This window comes from Simochromis diagramma, unplaced genomic scaffold (assembly GCF_900408965.1).
Source record: "Simochromis diagramma unplaced genomic scaffold, fSimDia1.1 OVJJ01000107.1, whole genome shotgun sequence".
NCBI classification, from domain to species: Eukaryota; Metazoa; Chordata; class Actinopteri; order Cichliformes; family Cichlidae; genus Simochromis; species Simochromis diagramma.
The window spans coordinates 4,531,272-4,539,550 of NW_024387209.1; the positions used below are offsets into that span (position 1 = coordinate 4,531,272).

The following is an 8,279-nucleotide window of genomic DNA, read 5'->3' on the forward strand; positions in this document are numbered from 1 at the left end:
AGGCTATACAACATTTAGACAAAACATTCATCTTAATGATTGGTTTCCCTAGAGCATGACAGCAACAACAGGCCAGTGTAAAATACGGCCTATTGTTTGGGACCCTCAGACGCTGTAATTCCACGTTAGGTTGTGCCAGGCTAGTGGTGCCAACTGTACCGGGACACATGCAGAGGCAGGATGAGACAGGCCGGCCAGCAGAGGGACTCAAAACATCCGATCAGCACAGGCCATCTGTGCTGCTCTCTCTCCACACATTAAAAAACCCCAAATCAGGCACTCGCATGCTTCAATTTTCTCCCCCATGAATGGAAAGTAATAGCAGCCCCCACTCCCAAAACGTTACCCTCCCACTGCAGCGAATTAAAAGCGAGGCTCAAACGTATAATCTTCTCCCCGGTCATTCATTCATTCATTCATTCAGTCGCAGCGGACATGGCAGTCCGGATGAATCATTCAGAAGAAGAAGAAGAAGAAAAATAAAGAGAGAACTAGGCTGTGGACCGTAGGGGATGCCTCTGTGCTGACCCCGTTTCAGCCACCCCCCCATCCTTCATTCAAGCCAGCGCACAGGGTACAGACACAAAAATGAATTGGTTCCTGGGGCAAAAGGGGGGTGCACCAATCAATGTCCAATCTCCCCTCACCACCACCACCATCCATTTTCAGGCCCTGGCACTTCCTGGCACCCCTGCCCCCCATTTTGGGATATTGATCACAGAGTTCAGAGTTACCATTTGGCCAAGAGGCTTTTGTTTCCAAGACCTAAAGGTTTCCACTAATTATACAAAAAAGCCCCCATACTGCTAATCTTTGGCTCCAGATGGCCATTTAAATATAGGCTTACATGTATTTGCTCCACTATTTATCATATAATTTATTATATAACCCGTGACTAAACCACTTCATACTGTATACATAAAGGGAGGGGGAAATAATTTCCCATTGCTCAGTTAAATGTTTTGTTGCGCGAGTGCCAAAGTTCAGGCCACCCCCTGCTTAAACCAACCACGACAAGGACTTTCTTATTTGTGGCGAAGCGAGAATATGCGTGGGAGAATGCCTTACTATACTAGGTACAAAGGGCGGTATTGTCACTTGTGGCAGAGTGTGATCTCTGTGACACTTACGAATCAAAAGCCAGAGGGTGGAGCAACAGTGTTTCTTCAGGAGGTCCCTTTACTGTATGATTATTCAGCCCTGCAATAGAGTTAAGAGGGCCAGTAACAAAAAAAAAGCCAGTGATTGCAATAAATGCACAGCTGCCTAATTTATCCCACCTTACAAAAGAACAGTATCAAACCGGAGCCATGACGATCCATATTCATGGACAATCTGGGCTTGTTATTGCCATTTATCCACGAGGCTGTTTTCTGTACAGCGATCTCTCAATGGGTTTAAGTGTTATCATTAAGCTGTTATCCCCTCACATTATCCCTGTTGTAGTTTCAGAGCTGTCTGGGGCTCTGTGACTTCAGCTGGGTCCTCTCTTGTTCCTGGAGCAGATGTTAAAAAAACGACTCCCACCTCAAACAACCCCCATTTTGTGTTGTACACAAACACACACATGCACACACCATCCTGCTTTTCCTCCCTCCTTCCCTCACCCTGGCATCTAATTAGGCCTACAGCACAAAGACTCCCAGATGTCAGCGTCCTCCTGGCCTCCTTTGATTATATCCTTTCCATCCCACTGCCTTGGTTGCCGACTGGCTGGGGGCCGTGTGGACTATAGGCGTTGACGCGTGTCACTTTGCGTAGGTCAACACTAGTCCAGTTTAACATATCAGTAATTGCTTTAGGTGTAAATCACGGGGAATGAGGAGGGAGGCGGGACAGTTGCAGAGAGGCCCCTGGATTGTCATAAATGCTTGCAAAGTGGTGTCAGTTCTTGGAATATGAAGTATAACTTCAGCTAAACGCAGGAGAAAATCACATTATGTAGATGGAGACTGAGTTACTCTAATGTCTGTGTCTCTAATAGCTCGTCCAAAACTACTGTTTGTCAATCCATATTTAAAAGAGCATTCATCATGGCCAACAGACCCTACGTGTTTCATTTCCTTTAAAACCAAGCAACCGAGAAATACGAACGATCGGTCGACAGTCAACAAGTCTGTCGTCTGAGGAAAATTGGCCATGGCTTTGACTTTTACAGACAGCGGCCACGGCCGTAACTTTCAGCAGCAATCAGATTTCCATGCTTCCATGAGCACCACATCTGCCCAGTGAATGCTTAATGGATGAGATATTGATTGGTTCTTTACTGTAGAGCCCAGGATTACACTCTATCATCGAGGCTTGGAAGTATTTCACACTTCATCGCCAACTATTACTCTTTAAGAAGTGCCGACGAAACAAACCAAAGCAATTACAGACTAACTCGTCTTCCTTGTGATAGCTGTGTAATGCTGTAAAATCTAGATCACACAAACAGAAAACATATCCTGTCACAGCCTCATCAAAGCAGCTTGTTCTGTTCACACATTAAAAAAAAAAGGAGTGACAGAGGAATGTCTGACAATGCAAGTTGCGTGAGTAAGGGGTCTTAGTTGCGGGCCGTATCATAAAACCTTACCTAAACGAATTTCCACTGTTGATACATGAACCTGTTGTTATGTAGCACTTTTTCACTACAAGCCCCACAATCACACACACACACATCCCTACAAGAGCTTACAAGTTTAGTGTGATTTACCTATGCTTTGCAAACTTGCAGTGTTGCTCAAAAATTGTCGTGATACATGCTCAATCATGCAGGTGACGAAATACCAGAAAGTTGATTCTGTTTATCTGGACGTAGCGCTTTCAGTGGGAGAAAGGCTTCGTCACTCATCTAAGTGACTTCTTCCGTCTCAGCTGCCTGCAGGTTTCTCCAACCTTATAAACAGTACTTTTGCGTAATGACTGAAACTAGAGCCATTGAATGAACACTGGGCTTTGAAGTCAGTTACATGATCATTGATATGCAAACGCTCATGACAATTGATCAATGACCATGAGTACCATTCACAGAGAGTTGGGGAATGGCTGCAATCACAACATTGTCAGATGGTGAAAGATGTACTCTTAAGCCCCCTCCTCAGTTCAGAGATGGTTGTCCCCCTTTCACATAAATGGTCTTGATGACTTCCCACTCAAACCAGCATTCCTGTCCACGATGTACATGTCCTCATCGCTTAAAGGGTTTCCACTGGCTTTTAAGTGTAAGTAAGAAGCCAGAAAATGATCTAGACTAAATTCAGTTAATTGTACAGCCCCTGACTTGTGTTTATCTGCTTAACTTTATAACTGTATATATTGTAAAAATGTTCCACTTTCTCTTGTTATCAGTGTTAAATATGCTTTTTTGATCCATTTTGTTCTCTGAGCTGTTACTGGATGTTACCTGGTACTAAGGGCAACTGACAGCACTAAGACAAAACATCATTCGGTTTGTTCAAATGTCAAAGGTAGCAGTGTTCCAGTGTTTTATTGCCTGCCTTTATCTCAATGTCCCTGATATGTGGCTTGTAAGGTGTTTGTTTCATCTTAATCACTTCCCATCGATCCACTGCCTCATCCCTCACACTGTACACCCAAAGGAAAATGCCATCCATGGTTTCTGTGTTGGGTCTGTGTAATCAAGCGCTGTGCTGTAATCCATTTTAATCATTTACTCTCAATTTCCTATAACCCCCTATCTCTGAATCCAAGGGAAGATTTACTTCCTCTCCTAATCTCCAGGAGAAAATAGACCAAACTAAAATGCATCCTAAACATAGACCATCATTTCATCTGTTGCAAAACACTTTCACAATTAGTCATTACAAAGCCAGACGGTCAGGAGTCTGATGTTTCTGTGTCATTAAAGACAGAGCATTTCACATCCTGTTTGCTGATTAGACAAATTCCCGCTACACTTGATTGCCCAGGGCTGTTCAGAAATAGGGCAGAAAGGGACAGTATCATGTTTCAAAATATAAGATCAGATCTGGATGAAAAGACAGCGGCTGATCCTGATGTTTCATGTCGATAAGTTTGGACTTAACAGATTGGCAGTGGATGGAACATGTCATGTTGATGTGTGGGCATATTTGACAAGTGCAGTCATGCTGCTGAAGCTTTAGACAGGGTGTAACGGATAGCGCCTGCAGTGGATGCAAAAGGGTTTGTTTGTTGCATAAGTAGGTTTGTGAGGAGGGTAAACACATATCACCTAAATTCTGAACCTAGTAAATCGTGATACAGAGCAGGACTGTAGATTTAGCTTATAAATTTCATAAATGCCTTTTCCAAGTTCTGCCTATTCTGAACTTCTCAAGTATGATATTAACTATGATCTAAACCAAATCCACCATGTAAAAGGTAGACTTAACAATTGTGTCACCACTTTTCAGCTACTTCTGAGGTTTTGAGTTGAACCTTTTAGCTATCAGCTATTTGATTGAAAACCAAGGACACTGCATGCTCACAGAATTGGAAAGCAGCTTGTTTAACACAGGGTGGCCATATTACAAGGCCTCAGTCATTTGGCGACCTCTGTTTGCGATGGAAAAATGTGAATTTCCTAACCAAATGGTGAGTGGTTGCTGTAGATTGCTGGCATGAAACTGGTCACAAAAAGGTACACAGGGCTTCCCCCAAAACCCCCTGTATCTGATTTGCTCAGTAATTGTCAACCTTATTAAATGCTAAATTATCTAAACCATATCAGAGTTGCAGTCACTGTGGGCATAGAAAAGATGAATGCAACCTGAAACCAGGTTGCAACTTTAAATTCCAATTTTCCTAATGGGCAGCAGGGGGCAACTCCTGGCTGGAAAAAGAAGTCATGTTGCATAAAAGTCTATGAGAAAACAACCCTACTTCTCACATTATTTATGGCCTCAGCAAAGACTTTCCTTATTAGCTAATAGGTTCTAGTGATAAAGCCTAATCTTTAATAATAGAATTAATACAGTTAATTAGTAGGTTCTTGCAATTGCCTCTAGATTGTATGTAAGAAACTAACTTGTCTGCAAATACACTTAGTTTTGCCAATGCTTGGCAAGTAAATGGTGAGCATTTAAAGACAAGTTGGTATCATTCATGCAAACTATGGGTAACCTTGAAAATCAGTTTGCAATTAAAGCAATCACAAGGTTTTTGCTGCAACACCCTCTTTGGGACCGATTTCAGCTAGCAAAAGCTACCTCCAGTAACAAGTCACCAACCGGTTGAAGAACACACATTTTTCTTAAGTGATTATATTTTGCTGGGGGGTTGCCAACTGGTGTTTAGGCCTGTGAGACAGATGGCTAAGAGGGTTTTTTTTTTTAAAATAAATGAGACTGTAGATCTAGATCTAAATGAGATTTAGATCTATCACTGCAGACTAATAACTAATAAGGAAAGTGCGTCATAGCCACATTTAATGCTAACCTTTTTTTTTTACATGAAATGCAATCCACATAATTACCTGTATTCTTTAGTTTAATTTCAACCTTTGCCTTAACTACATAACATTAGAGCAAGTTGAGTTGCACTGACATTGTCTCTGACCCCGAGGGATCCAACAGCTGACCTTTGACCACATGCTCACCAATGAGGAAGTGGTATGCTTACTCTGTACACCACCGCAGTGAGTGTAAAACCGTAGTTCTTTGTAAAGGAGTAGTATGCGTGAAGTGAAGTGTTTATCTTCTGCTGTGGCCTCGGTCAGGCCAGGTCGGACTGGTTCCCAGCGCTGTTTGGAGAGGCCTAGAAAAACAAAGAGCTGTAGATTGGGGTTGGGTTAGAGGGTGGGATGCCTGGGTGACGCCGAGAGCAAGCGGTAAGACACGGCTAACAGGAACACTGTGATCCCAGTGTCCTGTCAGCTTTTGGCTGAAAGTACGGCAACAGAGACCGAATGAAGCGTTACGCAAATAAGGGGGAAGGGATAGTGTGTGACTGGACTGTGCAGCTCCTAACTTGGACTTTGATCTCACTGTAAAAGGTGAAAGCCCTCGTAACAGCGGAAATACGACCCACCTGATATGAGGTTTTCCTTGTTGACTTTTTCACTGTCCTTTTGTCCTCCACTCCGCCCCTTTCCCCTCCCTGAAGGACTGTCCAGGTGTATGGATCACTGCAGGGCAGCGGAAGCATGAACAGACAGCTGGAGAGGAGAGAACAGTTAAAGAGATTGTCTCTTGACAGCAACATACTGGTAAGTCATTCCTAAACACCGTCAGTGTGTTATTTTGTTAGACTATTAACTCGGTCAGGAAGTGGACAGTATTTATTGGCTAATGCCTAAGATTATAGTGGAAATTCACATGAAATAAATATTTTTTGCTGATATCTCAATTTTCAAAGCAGTGGCTGCTTTTTCCTTTAATCGCACTGTTAAACCTTTGTGAGTGAGTTTTGTGTGGGTATTGCTTTTGGGACCATGCTACCATTGCTTGTGGTTTGTTTGGACTGCATTTCCCATGAAGCAGTTGGCGGTGCTCATGGTAAATACCTGCTCTGTTTTTGTTTATTCAATCTGGTGGGAATGAAAAATGTTTCATTTCCTGTCTTCAAATCTTTCCCATTCATGACCCTCTTTTATTCACTGTTGAGCACAAAAATGTGATGTTAAGCCTTTTACAGACTGAGATTAATTAGCTTGCAAGAATGTCAAAGCTACACTGAGATTTAAGCATTTTTTTCCCCAAGTGCATAAACACACCCACGTGTCAAACAGAAGTGAGAAAGGACAGTCTGCCATGACTGTTTGTGAAACACTCTTTGCCCACCGGTGACTGACAGGCTTATCTTTATGCCGGGCCGCTCTTGCAAATCACAGGAGTGGAAACTTGTTTTGTCTCAGGGTTAACTGAAGGTGAATCTGCTCGAAAGAGCCTCTTTGGAATGTCAAGTGCAGCCTTTAACTGGCTGCTGTGTTGTGTCTGCATGGGAGAAGAGAAGCTTACCCCCCCCTTCGGTGCATACAGTACAGTCACTGCACAGGAAATAATAAATCAAAGAGTCTTAAAATAGCATGAAGATATAGGAAGTGATGAAGTCATCAAGAACACGTTTGTTGCAAATGAAATGGCAAATGTTTAAAGCTGCAGTTTGTCCATGTGACTAACCAATTAAACAAAAAACACACCCCGAAACGCTGTAAAGCCGTTAAATAACGTATGCATGCTTATGCTGCAGGCCAGGGGTTTAATTTGTAGTTTGTTGCCTGCGTTACAGACCATCAGTCTCTAAAGAAGTCGAAACATGTTTACACACTCTATTGACTTGACCTGACTTTATAGCTTTCTGCTGACCTTTCTTTACCAACTCCTGACCTGCAAGAGAGCCTCAGTCATTAGAGTCCGTACAGGAGAAACCAGTGAACATGCTATCGATTTCTGTAGTTTTACAGTCTTTTCTTTGGACGACAAGAAATGGTGAAAGTGTAAACAGAAATAAGTAGAATTTAAGTAAATATAAATACACCCTGGAAGAAAAAAAAGTTTATTTATACGTCTTTATGTATACGTCTGTTACTTTGGGGACAAACTTAAATTAAACCAAACTGTTCTCACCTGTTAAAGAGTTGAGGTGTGAAATACATCCTAGACCCCTGAAGGTTCTTATCTATATCGCATATTGTGATGTGTGCCACCTGCCACTCTTAAATTACAAATTTTGGTGTTTAGGCACCTACAAAACCTTATAAAAGCGTTGCATCACTTCATGATAGTAATATCTAATTTATATCTAATTTATATATGCAAAACTTGACTTATGTATGACATTTTGTAACATTGTCATGTTACCTAGCAACCACCTGCCAATGGGCTAAAATGACCCTTTATTAGTGTTTGTGCAACTATAAAACCTTATAAAAGTGTTGTGTTTAACTTCACAATAATAAAATCGAATTCATATGCTCAAAACTTGGCTTATGTATGATATATTTTAACGTCAACATGTTGCCTAGCAACCACCTAGCAACGGACTAAAATGACCCTTTTAGTGTTTATGCACTTATGCTCACTGTTAGTAGCATCTAAATATAGAAAAATGGAAATTAATACTTAAGACAATAATAAAAAAGAAAAGAAAAATATTTAGAAATGTAAAAAATAGAGGAGAATTTAAAAACAAATTGAATGGAATAAGTGATAAATAAAAAAACTGATAGAAATAATTAGAGAAATGTACATAGATTGATAAAGAAATGAATAAAATTGAGAATTAAACAAACAAAATATTGTAAGAATATAGAAATAAATGGGAAATGCATAAGTAACTAAAAATAAATAAGTATAGAAAAAAAAAACCTTAAT

The 8,279-nt window shown here is 41.2% G+C and overlaps 1 protein-coding gene across 5 annotated transcripts in view; it reads left to right on the forward strand.

The window, feature by feature from the left end:
* Positions 1 to 8,279, forward strand: part of LOC120746080 (nck-associated protein 5-like) — a 176,747-nt gene that overhangs the window by 6,978 nt on the left and 161,490 nt on the right. For 4 of the 5 annotated variants that reach the window (XM_040051344.1, XM_040051335.1, XM_040051333.1 and 1 more), the window contains exon 2: positions 6,070 to 6,172. In XM_040051344.1, coding sequence (XP_039907278.1) covers positions 6,070 to 6,172 — 103 coding nt within the window. Of the gene's footprint in view, positions 1 to 5,054; positions 5,960 to 6,069; positions 6,173 to 8,279 lie in introns of those variants that run through there. The other variant, XM_040051337.1, reaches the window with a different exon arrangement.